Genomic DNA, 19,511 nt, shown 5'->3' on the forward strand with positions numbered 1-19,511 from the left:
CTAGAGGATGAAACAAAAACAAAGAGACAATCTAAAGATTTTAGTTCTTCTTTTTAGGTGTCTCCTAAACCTGAGATTTGTGCTGATGAGTTGGATGTCAGCACATGTGATTATGATGTATGTTGGTTCTCCCCTATCCCTGAAAATGTTCATGTTGAATATGAGGTCTTCATTCAAAGTGAAGATGTTTCTTTTAGCATTAGGGATGATGTGCCTGAGCTTGAATGTTTTCACTTGGGACCAACATGCCAAGTTTGATGACGTTGAGCAACAACATGTTGGTCATGTCGACAGTCTTTTGGTTGCTCAACTTGACAGTATACCCGAGCTTCAAAGTTTCCAATTTGATGTGTCTGAAGAGCCCCCTTATGCTGGCCAAGACAGAGATATGGTATACTTTTCGTCACCATATGAGTTCGAGGCCTTTTCTTTTGGTTTCAACTCACGCCAAGGGGAGGTCGGCTATTGTGGAAAAAATGATGCCCCCTTGTATAAAAGAGATGCCTTCTCTTTTGCAAGGAGTAGTTCTTTTGATGCTAGTCGACTCCTAAAAATCTCCCCCCTTGCTACTATGTGTATGCTTCATGCATCCCTGGATGTCTTAGGTGGCTATTTTCTTTGGCTTCCCAATGGTGGCAAGGTGAATGGCGAAGTGTTCTTTCACCACATGAGTAGTATGTGTGATCTAATGCATGCATACAAGAGATTTCAACCATTGCAGCTAGATGGTGAATGTAACACTGGTATGAGGGGGATCAGCTCCTTCAAAAGGTTCCTCTTTGACAGAGGCAAAAGCATCAGTTGCCTCTCATTGTAACAATGTAAATATTAGTTAGGTTTCTTGTTTTCCAAGAAGTGCATGAGCACAGGCTGTTCCCCTTCAGAATGGCTGATCTTGATCCTTTGCAGGTTATAGAGGAGAGAATTTTTTCTTCTTTCTTGCAGTTGTGACTTTGTGCCCAATGGATTACACAGGCTACTGATCTATATGCTTAGCAAGCAAGCATCCTGCAGAGGTCGCCAAAAATGTTGTCATTTTATGACACCCTTGGTCCATCAATGAGAACCGATCAGAGATATGTTCCATGGACCAACGATGCCCCAGTTGATCAAGGATAAAAGCAGTGAAATCATGGTTTGAAGTGTTAACTTGTCGGAAGTTCCTTGGCCCTCTCTTTCTCTTCTTCGGAACTCCGGAACCCCGAGGTTCTGAGGTTCTTTGCCTTAGCCGCTTTCTTTCCTGCTCCGGAACTCCAAGGTTCCGAAGTTCCCTTCCTTCCCTTAGCTTTTCTTCTGTTCTCCTCCTTCGGAACTCCGGAATCCCGAGGTTCCGAAGTTCCTTCCCTTTGCCGCCTCTCCTTTTCCCTCGGAACCCCTAGGTTCCCAAGTTCCTAAGTCTTCCCAACTTCGGTGACCCAGGTCTTCGAAGTTCCTAAGTCTTCCCAACTTCGCTGACCCAAGTCTCCGAAGTTACCCCAACTTCGGTGACCCAGGTCTCCGAAGTTCCTAAGTCTTCTACCTCGGAATTCCGGAACCCCTAGGTTCCCAAGTTCCTAAGTCTTCTACCTCGAAACTCCAGAACCCCCAGGTTCCCAAGTTCCTTGTTCTTCAACCCCAAAACTTCAGAACCCTGAACTTCCCCAACTACAGTGACCTAGGTCCTCGAAGTTCCCCAACTATAGTGACCCAGGTCTCCGAAGTCTTCCAAGCTTACTTCCAGCTGGCAACACTTCCGGATGGCGTGATCAACACTCAAAGCTTTAAATGCTCCAATGACTTTTGTGACTTGTACACCTTTTGTGGAGCCACAGGGGTGCATTTAATGTTTTTGGCAGGATTTCCATCAAGGGAGGTACGGGGCCATGCTTGGTGACTTATGTCATGCCTGACTTTGGAAGGTTGGTCAATCCACCTTCTCAGGATTGCCCTTTGTGGGTATGGCTAGGTTGCTTGTATGTACAAGCCAAGTGCATGCACTTCCAGATTGACATGCAGGGGTCATGATCACCCTTGTGACCATTTTCTATATAATGGCTTTTAAGCCTCATTGTAAAGGGTTCTCTCCCTGCTGCCTTGAGCTTTCTTATGCTCTTCTCTTCTCTTGAAAACTTGTAATCTTTTGCATTTCTGCAACTGTAAGATTGGCTTTTGGCCTTGAATTAATTGAAGATCACCAATCTTGCCTTCTTTCAACTTATGTATGTTGTGTATGCTTTCTTACCTTCATCATAGGTGCATGTCTTGTGGCTTTTCTCTCCATATGTGCTGTGTTAACTTGTTTTCTGAGTGTGACTTGTGGGAATCCTTCTCCCCTCTTGACACTTAGCAAATTCTAACCTCCATACATGCTTTTGGGCCACTTATGCAATTGAAGTTTGTGCATTTCCAAGGTGTTTTAGTTAATTCCTTGTTTCATTTCGGTAGGGAGAGGAACAATCTCTTCTTGGTGCATCACCTCCCTTTGTTTCAAGCAATTTCTCTCTTCCCTTTTCCTCTGCAGATTGTTAGGATAGGTTTAGGAGTTAGTTTTGAAGTGTTGAGCTGGTTCAACACCTGCACCTAGATAGAGAAGGAAGCCGGCCTTCTGCGGAGATTCAACCCCCTTGTGCAAGGTCTCACACTTCGGGGTTGTTTTCATGTTTCACAAGGTTGTCGAGTTGATAGCTCAGCAAGGGTGCAAGCTTTTGTGATAACACTAACCATACACAAGGACATACAATCAGTATATCCTCAATAGTATGAGCTTGAATCCATCAAATACCTGCACACCCAAAAAAGAAAGATCTATCTAATTTGCTGAAAGAAACCATGCAAACAGACTAAAACCAAGATGATAAACACCAAATCAATGTCCATTATATTGATTCTAGCTGCCTATTACAACAATTTTTGTAGCATCTCTTTGCTACTACTAAAATTTAACCTTCTACAAAACTCTAACCTATTCTAAATGCCTAAAAATCTAACCAAAATCTAACCCTTTACAAAAGAAAGGTCTCTGCCTTTTATAGATTTTACATACTGAATCAGAGGCCAGGATGGGCTCCATCCAGGGGCCCTGATCTGCCTTCCAGAAACTGGCAGCTTTAACCCATGCCCAATCAATCCTGGGTTATTCCCCCAACCACATTTTCAACTACCTATCACTATTTGGCTTCAATTTGGGTCTATCCGGTAGTTGAACATAACTGACCCGTGTCCCTTTGTTTTAAATATCTTCAATGGGGCCCACAGGCATTTCTTTTTACAATAAACAATTCAGTTTTTTAAACTGATTTTCTGGAATTTCTTCCAGCAATGTATCCTTTTGGGAATGCACATTTTGTAGCATCCTGTGTGTTCTTTGTCTTCAATCTCGTTTTCTTGTAGTTTGGTGATGGTGCGCTTCCCAATGCTTCATCGTTGATCCTACGCTCTGCACCCTCGCTTCTCGGCTTTGATCACGATCTCGTCTTCAATTTGTGCTTTAGGTTGATGCTCTAGCTATTCCTTGACGTCGTTGATTTTGCAAGCAATCAATTTCACCTTTAATCAATCAATTGAAAAATTAAATTAATTTAACAATCACATCAAATTTAACTTTATATCCCTTGTTGAAGAAACTTGGCCTTGTGAGTGAGAATGTGACTCTGTTAAAACTCCTCCTTACAAATTTTGCCCCTGTATCCTTTCACTTCTTTTCGCGACTAAGGGAGAAATTCGGTCCTCAGAAGCAATTTGCAAGCTTTCACCTTTAAAACTCTTCCCCCCCCCCCATTTCACATTTCATCGGCTCCCTAGAAGGCCTAGGTTTATAACGCCTATCATAAAATTCGGGCTTTTGATATGTTTTGGGCGATTTTGTGTGAATTTCGGGCCTTTTTGCATTCGGTTAAATGAAATTTCGGGTCAATGGGGCCTTTTGCGAGTTGGCTTTCTTTGCTCCATTTTCGGCCTTTTTACAATTTCGGCTAAATGACCCTATTCCTTTAAAATTCGTATATTTTCGCCTAATTGTGGGAACTCTTTGGTTTTCTAACGCCCTCCTTTCAAATGATGAAATTCGGCCCATATAGGGAAAATGCGAGAATAACCCTTTGCCCTTTAAAATGTCTTTTTTTTGGGCGAGTTTGAGTGATTTTGGACTTTATGTTTTAAAACTCTCTTCTTCATTTCTTGCTTTTGGACGAAATGTGCAATTTGGAGGCTCTTGAATTTTTTGGCGAATTGGGGTTGTTTGGCGATTTAATATCTTCTTCTGATTTTCGGCAAATAAGAGGACTTTGCGATTTTGCCTTCATTAGCCATTTTCGGGTGATTGGCTCATTTTATGAGTTTTTGGAGATTTTCGGCTTAAAAGCCTCTTTTGCGAGCTTAGTTGTCACTTTTTTGGGCCAAAAGGTGACTTTGCGCGATCTTGAAAGTTAGTCATTTTCGGCAAAATGAGAGGGAAATCGCGATTTTGTCCTTCTCTCCTGTTTTCAGCCCTAGAGGGTTAAGATGGCGTGATTTTTGGGGCCAAACGTCTTAACTCTCTCGGCCTATTGAGCCTTTTGGAGAACTTTAAACGCATTTACCCCTTTTTGGCTTGTGAGGAGATTTGGCGAGCTTTAATTTATTTCCCTCTTTTTCGGCCTACTAGCCAAATTTGAAAGCTTTTTGATTTTTGGGTTTCATGATTGGAATGCAAGGTTAAAAGACGCCTTGCCTCACTTCACATTTTTGGGCCATTCAATTGAAATGTGAGTTTTATAAAAATGCTCTCTCTCCCATTTCGGGCAGTTTGTGTGATTTGAGCGATTTCTATTTAAATCTCCTCCCTTTTGAATTTCGGGTCAAATGGAGGCCTTGAGAGATGCCCTATGAGCTCTGCCTTCATTATAACGATGTTGTTTCCCTTTGACATTCTGACTCCTTTCACTTGCTTTGTCAAAACTTGGGGTATGAAGACTCAGACTAGCTGAGGCAAGTCAAGTGATTGTAGTGGCCATTGGTCTCAGGCTTGGGTTCGGTTTTCCTCCTCTATTGGGCAGACTTCAAAAATCGGGGGTCCTTGTCAACAGGACGAGGATGTGGTGCAAGACGCACAACAAGGGGGTAGGAGACGTGTCTCCCGGTAAGCATGGTTCAAAGCCTTCCCTTACTTGGAAGTCAAGTGTCATATTCTTGCCCCCTTTTGGCTCTTCACTCATGGGAGGTTCTAAGGAAACCTTTTTTCCTCTACTTTGGTTTCTATTACCTCTTTTACTTACCATTTTACTTTTTTGGTTTAGTTGTTTATTCACCTTCAAGGCATATTCATAAGCCTTGTCCAAAGTAGGTACTTTCACTAAGGCGAGCTCATCTTGAAGTTGAAATGCAAGGGCTTTGAGATATTAGGGTGCAACTTACTCTTCACTCTTTTGTATATTTGTTCGAATTTCAGGTCTCATAAGTTGCTCAATATAAGCTTGTACTAATTGATCCCTTTGTTTTAAGTTCTAAAATTCTTTAAATAAATTTTGGTGGCAATTAGAAAGCAAGAATCAAGCTCTTAGATGTTTTAGCATCTTAGGTCATGGTCTGATTTTTTTCCTTTCCTTATGTTTTTCTTGAATTGTGCACATTCTCCCACCATAGAGGAACATGTGTGACTTCAATTCGTGATCTTAATTCAGTAAGAAATTCAATAGACAATACAAGGTATGCGGAAACTTGCGAGTATTGTATGATAATGGACAATAGTAGAACTCAAAATAAGACTTGTATGCATCAAAAATCACCATTGACTTATCCAAAATGATTTTTATACACCTATCTGGAATCCCAACAGTCTCTAGATTCCAACAAATTTGAAATTAAGATTTTTGCTAAATAAAATAGCAAACAAAACTACAAATTTTTAAAAAACTATGAATTTAGGTACCTCAACTTGGCTATTTAAGGGACCGATGACACTTTCGACCCCAAATTCCGCTCTGAAGACCTTCGAAAATGCGATTTACTAGAATGTAGAAAATATCAAAAAATTACATTTTCGGTTTTTCTTAGTTCTTTCACCTTCAGACAGCACTGGATCATCCTTGGACTGCTTTGGACCACTCTCGATATGCTATGGATCAATTTGGATGTAGCATTTTTCATTCTTTTAGGATTATCCTCATCCATGTCTTTTGTCTTGAAGTATTTCTCCAACTCCTAGGCCTAATCTAGGAATAAATTTGGGTTGAGTTTACCCTTGAACTCAGATACATTGACTTTTATCTTGGACCCTGGTTTGGTTATTGCTTCAATCATGTAATATTTGGTATAGAATGTTCTAAATCATGTAAGATTTGGCTATGGAGATAGCCACCCAAGATCTAGTAGCTTCAATAAATACACAAAAGAGACTTAAAATGTGAAAACTATTATATTCTATCAAAGGATGCAAATGCACAATATGTGTACATGATAATGATTACAAAGAAAAACCCTTGATTATATAAGCCAAGATGAGACATAGGACAACATAAGACACTGACATATTTACTGTTATGATTTGAGACATAAAGTGATAATTCCCTAAGTAAACTTAGGTAAACTAGTGTGAATTGGACCTAATAGAGAAAACAATTAGGTAATGTATTCCATGTAGATCGACACCCCTTGCAACTTAGGGAGAATGTGAAAACATGAAAAGATGCAATGATGCGTCCCTATTATTAAGGCCATTATAGGACCCATGTACAAATGAATCTCTCACAAATAGAGAAAAGGAGCAAAAACACTCCAAAATACAGAAAATACAAAATGCTCTCTAAAGTATGAGAAGGATGAAACACCATTTGAGGGGAAGTGTTCCCCATAAGAGAGAAGAAGCGAGACCATGTAGCCCTCCCTCAAGTAGAATCTCTTGCACTAGTGGGAGATGCTCAACAATGAATGTTGACTATGATCCAAAATCATTGAACAACATTCTTCCTCTTAGGAAGAAACAAAAACAAGAATTTATACAAGAAGTCTTCTCATGCCTAAAAGGAATGAGGTCAGGAGACTTTCGGAGACATCAATTTCTGGTTGGGAGACTTTTGTAGATGGCAGCCAAAAGTACCCTATGCGTTGGGAAGATTCCGGAGATGTCCGGAGACGTCTCCGGTACTGGAGACGTGTCTAAGATGCATCTCCGGGGGTAGGAGATGGGTTTCCTGTTAACTATGCATAAAAACACTCAAATTTTAAATTTAGACAGAAAAGCCCAAAATGAGTTAAAAATTATTCTAATGATTTTTCCTCTGACTATCCCAGCTGTCATAAAAATATTCAAATGTTAAAATAATATATCCAAAATCAATTAAGAATTGTTTTAATGTTTTTTACATTACTATTTCAGCAGCTTTTTAGTCATTTTAAGGCAAGATATCAGTTGTTACAACAGCAGTCGTATCAGTGAGGTATTTTTTTTCTTTGTTACAGCTGCATTGTGCACATCTGTTTTTTGAAAGTCATGGAAGGGTTTGCTGAACAAATTGATCACTTCATATACAAAACAACATCTCTTCATATATTCAAGGGTTTCAAACATGAAATGTCATTTACAAAGAGTGGATAGAATACTCTAAAATCGAAGACTGGTCTAGGAAATGTCAGTGTAAGAATTCAAAATGGGGGAGGCAATAAAAGAGTAAAATAGCGAAAAAGTTATGAAATTGCAGCCTCGTGGAGAAGACCTTTTTCCTGTCTCCATTTGAAGTTATTAATTTGCCTTTGCACAAGTGAAAGACTATGACTCAAGAGAAAGGAAGATATCAGTGAGTGATGAAGTACTTCGCAAAACTTATCTGAATTCAATAGAAAGTGCCTTCACTTTGCTATTTTATGAGAAGACCCAAAAGATATATCTAGGAGAATGTGAGAAGGTTGAGGATAATATTCTTCTTTAATGTCAAAAGCACATTGGCAAGCATTGGTTGAAAGTCTTCTTTAATGAAAGCAATCAAAATTTGTTAATTTTTTCAACTACTATGGGAACTCTCAATTCAACTCTAATGTATTTGATCAATGCCTTCCATTGCTATCATATGAATATTTGAAATTTCCCTATATTTTAAAATATTCCTATTTTTTAATAATGTTCCCTTTCCTATCTGTTGCCGTCCTGAAATGGCCTAAAAAAAAGCTGTCCCTGGAACGCATATTCCCATCCCTTGCCATCCCTATACTGGAAACTTGGTGAAACATAGGAAATCAGCAAATGTCAGCCCTATAACTCCCCTCCGAATCATCCCTTTTCATTTATTTAATAACAGCGAAACTGTCCCACAAACTTTTTATTCCCAGCATCTTTGGATGCTCTGCTACCAATTTTTTGTTGCTACAGGTGAAAAAACTTTAATCCAGCAGATAATGAATCGAACAGAACAGCAAAGGACACAGTATCATGAATCTAAACAGAAGCACTCAATGCATAGCATAATGACTGAAGCAAATCCTCCATTAATTCTCTGCTTAATAATCTTATTACATCCTCCTGAATACAAAAACGCAATGTAGTTTCAAAAAAAAGGGTAGACTGCTGAGCTCCTTCAATCCTTTTTCTCTTAGTTTTTTTTTTTAAAACCAGTAACAAGATCCTCTTTAACAGTAGCACGCACACACTAAATAAATGAAAAAATGAAAGCTAAAATTAGAGAAACACCTAAAAGATCACTACAGAAGCGACACACATGGCAGTTACAAATAAATTCAACACAATTGATAGAAAAGAAACTTACGGAAGAGTGGTGGTCCCTGTCATAAAAAGTTGCTTACATCACATTTGAAGGAGTAATTCTAACCAAAAGGCATGAGATTGGCACATTTGTGAAAATCGATTGCAATGGTGTGGTATGTTATTACCTTGATGCTGAAGATAACCTGGTTGTTTCTTTCTATGCAATTAGTTCTGGGAACTGCATTGAATGTACAGTCTATTTGAGTTGATCATCAGCTAGAAGCATGTTTTGCAGTCTTGTCTATGCATATAAAAGCTTAAGATCCTAACACATCAAACCATGTTTGAAATATCTAGTTTCCAGTCTATAATAGTAAAAACGTTCTGTATAAAAAGGTTTTTCCATTGAGTTTTTGAATCACTGTATGTGATTCATCGTCAGGATATATAGGTGATTCAATGATGAATCACATAGGATGACTTGAATTGTTGATTGAGAAAAAGCTCTAATACAGCGTACAAGTCTTTCCACAAATTTTGTTACTCATCATTTTCCCTTTATTACCAAACTTTTTACCTTTCAAATAGTAGCTTTTAAAATTGCACCTTAGTAGGAGACTAATTCCATTGTATGAATATTCTTCTAAAATAAGGGCATTCCTTTATTTTCATTAAAATCTTTAATTTTTGGCAACCCACTGATCTGGGATGCTGCCATCTTGGTTCTAGCTAACAGTTAAGGCCAAGGCATGCACTTGAAAGGTTTTTGTTAATTAACTTCTAGATTCAGATGCTTATTTTTACTGTCTCCCACTGAAATGCCTTCTCTTTATATCAGTTTACGATTTTCTACCATATACTAGTAGAGCTATTCTGGTTTGCCTTGACCAATATTCTCTTAAATCGATTTGAAATGTACGGAGATGCTTTGGGTTTCTTGAGATTGCAACCTACATCATTTAATGTTACCTGATTTATTTGGTAGATGGTTGGATAGAAATGGATAGCCCACAATACACTAAGTATTATGTTCCTGATTTTTCAGCTATACAAGGGCAGAATGGAGGATGGAAATTGGGTTGCCATAAGGTGCTTGAAACTAGAGTGGAAACCAAGTGTGCAAAATTTGAAGCTCCACATGGAGCTCTTCGCAAAACTTAGACACCAGAATTTGGTCAGCCTTCTTGGGCACTGCATAGATAGTGAAGTTGATGGTTCAAACATGAAAAATGTGTTTCTCGTTTTTGAATTTGTATCTAATGGAACTCTGCAAAGTCATCTTTCAGGTATGTTCATATAATCATACTATCAATCAATGATATTCGTGATATCACCTCAGTGCATGTTTTTTGAATATCCCATTGGTCTGCAGGCAATATGCAAGAGGAGTGTTTAACCTGGCCACAAAGGCTGACAGCCATAAGTGGTGTGGCAAGAGCCATCCATTTCTTGCACATCGGGGTAGTACCTGGAGTTTTTATTAATAATTTGAAAATCACAAATGTTTTGTTAGACCAGAATCATATTGCAAAATTGAGTGATTATGGATTGCCAGGACTTACAATCGATGTCCTTGAATTTGAGGTAGGTCTTCTAGCATATAAGATATACAATTTGCGTAATGATTTGATTTCTATTCTGTGGCTAAAGAAATTTGGTTTTGATCTTCTATTCTTTTGATTTATATCCGGAGATGGTAAATTAATTTAGTGCATAATGAACGATCAGTTAAAGATGTATTGACTAATTGCAGGCAAAAGTAGAAGGTCATAAGTTCACACAAAAGGAGCCCACCTTTATGAGCAGGTATGTCTGCAATTTAAAGTAAACAGATATTTTATGTTCATAGTTTATATGGTACTAGCATATTACATACACGATCATGTAAAGGAACTTGTTGGTGTTCGCTTGACAATAGTATCAACTAGGGAAGCCCATGGTAGACAATGTTTGTATATGAAATGCTTTTGTCTGTTGCTTGTATGTTCATGGTTGGTCAAAATGGAGTTGGATAGGGAGAGAGAATTTCAAAGAGAGAAGTAGCTGCATACATTGTTTTTGGTGCTTAGTTGAAGAGAAGCAAAAATAGAGTTGGATGGTGAGAGAGAATTTTGATATGTACAACGACACATTCAAGTGAGGCTATGAATGTGGTAGTCTCACAATAGCTTGGCAAGGAATTGTAGCTGATTGGGACTCATTAACAAGAGGTGGAAAATGCTGTCTAGCATGGGAGTAAAAGCAACTAAGCTTTATGTGAATGCAGTGGATATATTGGAGTTTGTGGAAGGAGGATGCTAAGAACCTAGATTTTAAATCTTCAAAGATGATCAAATTGTATTTTGAGAAGAGTACAAGTTTATGTGCAAATGTTGTTTTGATTCAATGGGATGATAAGATCAAGATCATGTATCAATAGTGAAATGAAGTGAAATGGGATCCTAGCCTAGAGACATAAACTAAGATCCCAAATCAATATCATTCATTGGAGGAAATAGCCACCAAGATCCAACTTCAATCCCAAAGGAGGGCTGAATACTCCGTATGATTATTTCCTCTTTTTGATTTGATATGATTTGATGTGAATGAGAAATGACTAGGTAAAATGCTAGGAAATTGACAAGATTTAGCATAAACAGATAGATACTAATAAAAAAGCTAACACAGAGGTGCAAATCTAGAAAGAAGATACCAAAAGGAACCCATCACTAAAATCTGAGCCTCAAAATGTAAGACTGGTGCGCTAGGTGCCCTACTCCTAGAAGTGCCTCTATCAGCTAATACTTCGGATTCCGGATTAGGATGCTTTGTAGATCACTCTCCCTGAAATTTGGCCAAAAAGTGTCTGACAAATGTGCAAATTGGCAAAGTCTAGGGGTTTTCACTTGTTCAAAATCTGCAACTGTCTCAGTTTGCTCTCTACAACTCTGCAATTTTCTGCTGTAGAGCTGAAAACTATGTATGATTATTTCCTCTTTTTAATTTGATATGATTTGATGTGAATAAGAAATGACTAGGTAAAATGCTAGGAAGTTGACAAGATTTAGCATAAACAGACTAATACGGATCAAAAAGATAACATGGAGGTACAAATCTGGAAAGAAGATAACAAAAGGAACCTGTCACTAAAATTTTAGCCTCAAGATGTCAGACTAGTGTGCTAGGTGTCGTAATCCTGGAAGTGCCTCTATCAGCTGAAACTTTGGATTCTGGATTCGGATGCTTTGTAGATCATTCTCCCTGGAATTCACCCAAAAAGTGTCTGGCACGTGCAAATTGGCATAGTCTAGGGGTTTTTGCTTGTTCAAAATTTGAAACTTTGTCTCAGTCTGCTCTTTGCAAATCTGCAACTTTCTGTTGTTGGATCTATAACTTGTACATAGAGAAGAGGGAAAAATGGTTGTACTGTATAGGGGCTTGCCTAAGTCAAACCTTGGGTAGGTGTTAACCTCCACTACAACAATGATGATGGCAAAGAGAGCTTACCCCTAGCAGGGCATAGGCTAAATTTGAAATGAAATGCTGAATTAACAAGATTATAGCTTTGGATTGATAATGGCGGTGATGCAGTGCTCTTTGGGTAAGTCCTCCAATTTTTGATACAATAACATGATAAATCATAGCAAAATCCATCATGAAAACATACTTGAAGATGGCTTGTTGTAGCTTGATTCTCCTTGTACTCAGATTTGCTCTTGAATGAAGGAATACTTGCTCTTGAATGGAATTGCTAGATTGTGAAAGATGATCAAATGAATTAGACATGATGCCTTTATATTGTGCTCTCAAGGTATTTTCACATTTAGGTTGACTTCCAATGGTCATATCAAAATATTGGGATCGGATCTTAAATGCCAAGAACTGACACTCCGGCACATTTGAATTTGGGCCCCTTTTGGAGGGACTACTGCACTAGGTACCCTAGTCCAATAGGACTACGGTGCTGTTCACCATAGTCCACCTAGAAAAGGGCAAACTAAGGGTGGTTCAACAGTGCACAGGGCCAGTACATTGGATCAGGTCACCTCGTGAGCATATGATGACAGTTTGGATGAGATAAGGCCAAAATAGGCTTAAAAAGACCCAGAAGGAGGCACACTAAAGAAAGGGTCCAAAAAGGAGTGTGAAAATTGTAAGGGGTTACAATTTACAACACTTCAGATAGAAAGAAACCAGTGGTTAGTTGGCAAGTAAAGATAATTTTTTTAATATTTTACCTATTAAAACACGAGTATGAATTTCAGATCCATGTGCATGTGACACTGATCTGCAACTCTTGTGTTAAGCCTCCATGCAAACTTTAATGATCATCGTTCAAATTGTTGCCTGAGGACATTGTTGTAGAAGCCTACATGCTGCAGAAGTACAAATTGCTACTAATGTATATATTGCTGCAGAAGCTTACATGCTTCGGAAGTGCAGATCACTAACGAATCACACATTGGTAAGAAACACGCGTCCTATGTAAACACAAATTGTTGTAGTTAATGATATCCTGGAATTCACCATTGTGGATGATTGAGGCTATTGTGGAGCTTGTTGAGAAGTGAAAAAGTGTCAAGCTTTATAATTTTGAGTTGGGTCCATGGATCCCACCTCAATCTTTTACAGTATGTAATTGACTTAGCACATCCACTTGAGTCATTTTAGGGTTTGTGTTTTGTAAATAAAGTTAGCTAGAAGTTTATAAAGGCAGGTCACAACTTCCATTTTGGGGGAGATGTGTTTTTGCAACCAACAAAGAGTAGATTCTTTGTTTTATTTCTATAATGTTATATTGCATGCTAGTTGATGAATTAGGTCCACCTTCATTTGGTTCTCTATTTCATTTGGGTCTTTGATATTCTATAGTATAACCTAAGTCACAGGATACGGCGATTTTCATGGATGAGGTTCGAATTTAATCGAATTTCAAACTTCTATAAAACGAATTTTCTCTATAAAGCACTGCTATCCGCCTCTAAACACAACTCAGCTGGTCGTGGGTATTCTTTGTATATGCTTTGTATCTATTGGGTCATGGGTGTCTGCAACTGCTGGGTCGCCCTCAGATTTTCTCCAACAAGGGTCGCTATTCTGATAATTTATTAGAAGTATGCATATATTTAAAAATAAACAAAATTATAGAAAGCGAATTTTATCCGAAATTTTTTTCGAATTTCATCCGAATTTCATGGCTGTCGAATTTGAATTCGAATTCGAACCTTGTGACTTAGAGTATAACACAGAAGGAGAAATTCTTCATTTTTTCTTTGCATAGTGTTATTCCTTAAGATTGCTTGTCATTGAATGATTCATCTTATGGTTGATCGTTGTATGTATGCTCATATTCTTGTAGACTCTGCATCTTATAAATTTCCCTCTAGTTATAAATAATGGGAGACCTCCTCTAGTAATGGACTTGGTCCCACATGCTGCCCCTAATCAATTTGTGTAGGCACACTATGACATAGATTTCTTCTCCAAGTTCTATAAGTGGGAAAATTATTTTCACATTCTATCTGTTCTACTTCAAGATCAAAATAAGTAGCAACAACAAAATGGAATCTAATGGAATTTAATTTAGCAATTGGAGAGAAAATCTCACCAAAACCAGTTCTCTCCACTTGGAAATGTATTTTTGCTACCAAACAAGCTTCATACTTCTGTACTTCACCTTTTGCATTGAGCTTTTTGAACACTCACTATAACCAACAATTTCTTTTCTAACAAGTAGCTTGATCCTATCCCATGTCTTATTGTTGTCTAAGGACTCTGTTCCTTCATCCATAGTCTTTGTCCAAAATTAACTTTCCTCCGAATCAAGTTCCTCCCTAGCAGTTCTAGGATTATCATAAGTAGAAAATAAAACAAAAGAAGAATGAAAATCAGGTGAACTATAACTTTTAGGTTGTCTATTTCCTTAACTCAATCTCCTCAAGATTGGAGTATGAGGTTCGTCCTCTTCTAGTTCACCTTCTTCTATTGATTTGTATTTAGATATTTATTCTCTATCTTTTATTCCTGATCTCACCTTTTCTGGTTCTTCCTTTCATGCTTCTTGTTTTGCAGGCTGTCTAACTTCTAAATGTTACATTATGACTGCAAATAGTTTTATTTGTTTCTAGGCTCCAAAGTTCATATACTTTAAAACTAACACTACTCAATAAAGATGCATGTTTTTTCTTTATGATCCAATTGGATTTCTTTTCCTATGGAACATGCACATAAGAATCACAACCAAAAACTCTTAAGATGTCAAAGAGAGAGTTTCTTACCAGTCTATGTCTCTTACAGAGTTTTATCAACAAGTGCTGATATAGGTGATCGATTGAGCAAATAACATGCAGGCTTGACTTCTTTTGCCCAAAATTTGCGTTTTAACCTTACACCATGAGCATACTCCTTGATTTTCCATCATTCTTTCACATTCATTCTTTCTGTAACTCCATTTTGTTGTGTATATAGACTTGTCTTTTTCTTTTCTATTCAACTAAATGACATCTGACAGCTTTGAATGTGAAAGGTAGAACCATATTTAACTCTTCACCTTCCTATAGGTCTTCATCCAGTCTTCAATTATCATACTTGAGGGTTTCTTTCCTGATGTGCAATCCACTGATCTTTGTCCACAAGGAGATCTTCCATCTTAAGCTTCCATGATTAAAATTTGAGGCCATTAAATTTCTCAATCTCTATGCTTGAAGTGCCTACCATTTCCTTTTCACATGAGACGTGCACCTACATAGATCTCCCACTCAGAAAAAAGCTTATCACAAGGCCAATACTACTTTCTTCCCAAAGATCTAGTTAAACCCTAGTTCTAATACCAAATGAGGAAATAATATTGTGAAACCAATGCAATGCCTGCAGAATCTTAATGCAATATAAATCAAATAATGGTACAGTCACATATGACAAGGCTATTCATGCTAGGAAACCTTTTTGGGAAAAATCCGAACAAAAAGAACACTCTCATACTGTATTAACTCAATTGTTTACAACACAATAAGATTTTCTTGCTTATGCTTAACCCTAATCCATGTGTGACTAGGCACGTCACTATTATCAACCAGTAAGTGGTATTACAGTACAATGGGTAAAAACCATTGGCCAAAAAACCATCTTTGAAAAAGGGTACAATTTTTTTTTATAGGGCCTGTTCATTGTGGACCCCTGCATTGTGGGGTTCGGTCCCCCAAATTTCCCACCCAAGGTAATGCCCTATCCTGAGCCACCCTCACCCACTACCCACCTCCCCTTAGTTTTGGATGAGTGTGCAATCTATGAGGGCTGTGAAACATGCAAGTATACACCACATATTTATCATTACTAGGGTAGAAAGAGCCATAGGTTTTGGAAAGCAACTAAGCACAACACTACCAAAAAAGCTTGTAAATATGCACACATATGACTAGAGGGGGTAAACTAAAACCAACTAAACCAAAATGTATATTTTGGTCAGCTAATATGTTTTAGGTTGCTAGCATGGCTTTTCAGCAACCCAGATATAAATTAAATTGAATACTTTTCTGTTAATTTGCTTGTCTACATCCCTTAGGAAGGTGGAAATGGGGATCAAACCCAAGCACAGATGTGGTCGTGAGTATAGCTCTGTCATATAATAGAAGATTTCATTTTTCATGGTAAGAAAATATGGTAGTCTATCGTTTAACTTTCCAAGAATTTTTTATTTATTTTTGTTTGAGTAAGCCAGGTTTGATATTTTTATAAGAAAATATGGTAGTCTATCGTTTAACTTTCCAAGAATTTTTTATTTATTTTTGTTTGAGTAAGCCAGGTTTGATATTTTTACAAAATTCAATCATCAGTGTACCTTATAAAATGCTTTATATGTTGCTTACAAAATTGACATCTTATTCAACGCAGGAGGAAAATGATAGACAAAACAGATATTTATAACTTTGGTCTCATTTTACTGGAGACAATTGCTGGAAGATTTCCAACCAAGCAAAGTCAAGAAGTTTACAAAGTTCACGAGATGGTGGGTATCCTCATTCATTAATTTAAGGCAAATAGAAAGTTTGTTCTCAATTCAACAAGTGAACTTCAGGAATAATGGACAGTTATTGCTTCTTTCTGCAAATGTTTTTTGAATTAGTTTGTGATATCGGTTTTGAAAACTTTTAATTACTTGGTTTCTTACATAACCAGAAACAGATTTATTATTCCATTTTAGCATATGCTCTCTCTTGATTTTATGGCCTTAAAATTCTTATATCCAGTTTCCAAGATCCCTGTGATCTCGTTTTATTTGGATTTTGATCAATTTAATCTTGCCAATACTACATTGACATCTATAGATGATCCTTTTGCATTTCTTAATCATTCTGAGGACCATTGTTCATTACATATTCCTTGTTTCCAGTGAGTCATTGCCCATTTCATTTTCATCTCTGACTGAGCTTTAGAAACTTCTGTACATCTATTATGCAAGTAAAGCCTTCTTTTATACAAGAAGCTAGGTTCTCAAAAGAATATTGTTCTAACATGTTAGAGAATGAGGTTACTGCTTCCTGAATGCTGCAAATTTTGTTTGCTTTGTCATTGAATTTGTGGCTACTGCTTCATGATAGCTGACATTGTTATTTGCTTTGTCAGGGGACATATGACATTAACTTTAATGTGCAGAATGACTTTAATAACTGTATTCACTGTATTTGTTGTTCCCCTGAGCGATTCCATGCTAACACTACATATTTTATTTATATGAGCACATCAACCATTTAATATTTCAGATCCTTGATCCATAACAGTTTCTGCTTCTTTATCGTGACTTTGAATGTTGTCATTAGAAACCTATAATGCAAAGGCTTTGTTCATCTAGTTTTATAATATTTTGAATTTAATAATTTTTGAGTGACCTAAACCATCCTCTACATGAAGACAAGGTGTCCATGTTCTTTTAGTTGCAACCATTTAATGCAGTGTGGTGTAAGATTTGACTACATTCTTCTGTGAGGTAACATTGGGTTACATTCTTAAGATCTTTAAGTCTGGTTCATGCTCAAATGCACCCTCACTAAACCAGGGTCAAATGTACCCCATGGTCATTACATGATTACCCTGCTGCATGTTTTCTGGGTTTATGTGGGGTCTCGTTGTACCTAAGCAAGATTTGAACCTGGACCATGCACTTACAAGTGCCTCCCTGACAATTATTCAGCTCTATTGACCAAGAGGGAAATAATTTTAATGTTGAACAATGTGAGAGTGAGCTGTACAAGTTGTCCTATTTTCTTTTCATAGCTTTTCATGGAAATTTTTTATTCTTGTATGTTACATTGGAATTGAAATTGTATTGAATTTATTTTTCTTGTCCTCCAGGTGAACTTAATGAGCAACCAGGACACAAGAAGCAACATTGTTGATCCTGCTATTGTAAACACCTGTGTTGAGGAGTCACTGCAAATTGTGGTAGACATCGCTGCGAAATGTCTTTCTCAAGAACCAGCTTCTCGTCCTTCCATGGAAGATGTCATTTGGAACTTACAGTATGCAGCTCAAGTGCAAGACACAACTGCAAGTGACTTGCAACCTGACGAGAATACATGACATTTATCTGGTCAGGTAACAGGTTGGTCCCACATTTAAGCGTTGAGGTTTTAATAATCCTCAATGTGGTGAGTAGAACCAAATTTCATGCTTTTGCTTACATGCTATGTCAACAATATCCAGCCTACGGAATAGACAAACTGTAGGTAATTGTATGTTGTTTTTGGAGCTGACAAAAAAGATAATATACTCCTCTGTTGATTCATAATGAATAACAATATGTAGCTAATGGCTTGCAAGTGGTGCCTTCTTGTTGGACACAGCAGCATGATCTTGGTCTTTTGAAGGCATGGCTTGCAGGTCTTTTCTCTTGTCCATGTATTTTTTGGAGTCATCATAAAATCTTTGATTTTTTCTGAAAATGTAAGGCCCGAGAAGGGCCCAAGAAAGCCTAGTCTAATGTAGCCAAAAACACATGCAGCCTCCATTTTCTGATGCTTTGGTTTGTCATTTGGCTAATGGATGGTATACAAAATTGCGACCTGAGTTCTTTGGTTTAAATATGTATGTCTGAGTGGAACTTATCATCATCTTCACATTTAGTATTATTACTGTATTGGTTCTCAATAGTTGACATGCAATTTTGTATCTAATAGATTTGTTCAGTCTCTGTAAAACTAGGTGCTACTATGTATATAGGCAAATCTTCACCTTTAGGCAGCATTGGCTCATTTTTTTGCCTTAAGAAAAAAATGGATTGAATAAATGTTGTTGATATGAATTTACACGAGCAAGCAATTATTTTAACTTTTGTGCGATGGTCCTACCACAGTGACATGCAAATTCTATCTTTGAAAGGATTTCTAAGTTGTAATTGAACAAGGCAACTTGAAATTTCATTCAAGGGCTGGAAATCAGATACAAACTTCTCACATCTTTACAAAACTACAAGAGAAAAGTGTAGAAATGAAAAGGATAAATTCTTCCTTTTTATATTCAGTCTTTCCTCTCGTTCCTTAAATTTGACTCTTCGTTGGTTCCTTTTGGGTTGGTATATTACCGTAATTTTATTATCCATTCTAAGCACTTATTTCAACAGGATCCAATTCTATGCCACTCAAGGAAGAAGAAAATATATTAAATTAATGTCTGATTGGAACTGAGTAAATCTAATTATGTTTGAATACATTATTTGCTCAATAAACTGCTAACAAAAGACTTCACTAATCAGAATTTCAGGCGCTAAGATGAATGAATACAAAGTGTGACTAGCTTTAATTATCAAAATCTCTGGCTATGGTTTTCAGTAAAAGTACTGTTTACAACAGTTTTCGACCTTTAGATGCAACAAAAAGAAAAGAACAAT

General features: G+C 37.4%; 1 protein-coding gene across 1 annotated transcript in view; it reads left to right on the plus strand.

Moving 5' to 3' along the window:
• Window positions 1-18,771, plus strand: part of LOC131043494 (probable inactive leucine-rich repeat receptor-like protein kinase At3g03770) — a 29,091-nt gene extending 10,320 nt beyond the window's left edge. Inside the window, exons 3-7 of the mRNA XM_057976708.2 lie at window positions 9,696-9,936; window positions 10,023-10,234; window positions 10,404-10,456; window positions 16,520-16,634; window positions 17,978-18,771. Of these exons, the coding sequence (XP_057832691.2) occupies window positions 9,696-9,936; window positions 10,023-10,234; window positions 10,404-10,456; window positions 16,520-16,634; window positions 17,978-18,205 (849 nt within the window). The 3' untranslated portion in view covers window positions 18,206-18,771. The remainder of the gene's footprint in view (window positions 1-9,695; window positions 9,937-10,022; window positions 10,235-10,403; window positions 10,457-16,519; window positions 16,635-17,977) is intronic.
• Window positions 18,772-19,511: the final 740 nt, after the last annotated feature.

This window comes from Cryptomeria japonica, chromosome 4 (assembly GCF_030272615.1).
Source record: "Cryptomeria japonica chromosome 4, Sugi_1.0, whole genome shotgun sequence".
In the NCBI taxonomy this organism is placed as follows: Eukaryota; Viridiplantae; Streptophyta; class Pinopsida; order Cupressales; family Cupressaceae; genus Cryptomeria; species Cryptomeria japonica.